At 36.3% G+C, this 597-nt stretch overlaps 1 pseudogene across 1 annotated transcript; it reads right to left on the bottom strand.

Moving 5' to 3' along the window:
- Nucleotides 1-2: 2 nt before the first annotated feature.
- Nucleotides 3-597, bottom strand: TEOVI_000535400:pseudogene (annotated as a pseudogene). Its single transcript is given in 2 exon segments — nt 3-116; nt 118-597. Coding segments are annotated over 2 exon segments (594 nt in total).

Genomic DNA, 597 nt, shown 5'->3' on the forward strand with positions numbered 1-597 from the left:
GTGTGCCATGTAATTTCATCACTAAATTCTTTATAATATCCAGAAGCTTTTCCCATATTCAGTTTCTCCCTTGGAGGCGCCTCCAGATATTTTAGATAGAGTGGCACTCGCATAAAAAATATCATCATCTGCTTTCATTATATAGGAAATGGTTGGTTTAAATATTTACAGCGCAAATTTGAACCACAAATATGTTTTTTTGATCATCGTGAGCTCCGCTTCCAAGTCCCAATTACCAGCATCTCCAATTCTTTTGTCTGTTGTTGGATTTACATCGCAAACAGGTAAAATAATAACATCCTGGTTTAACTCTGCCTCATCTTCAACAATTTCTCTCAGCTCGCAATGGTTATTTGTATGAGGTGAAAGGGCATAAACGATAAGCAACTTTACACTGAAATTATTTGAATTCCTTTCCACTTCAGGGTAACTCCAACACTTTTCTCTCTGTAGATTCCTTCTTCTAAATCTTTCGTTATTGTCTATTGAAGGTATTCCAGCTACAACCAAAAAATCTCCACTTTTCCAAGTACTCCTTACATCAGTGGACACGAATCTCATATACTCATCCCCAATAATTTCAAGTGAAATTGGATC

Source organism: Trypanosoma equiperdum (assembly GCF_001457755.1).
Source record: "Trypanosoma equiperdum strain OVI genome assembly, contig: ctg_1282, whole genome shotgun sequence".
Classification (NCBI taxonomy): Eukaryota; Euglenozoa; class Kinetoplastea; order Trypanosomatida; family Trypanosomatidae; genus Trypanosoma; species Trypanosoma equiperdum.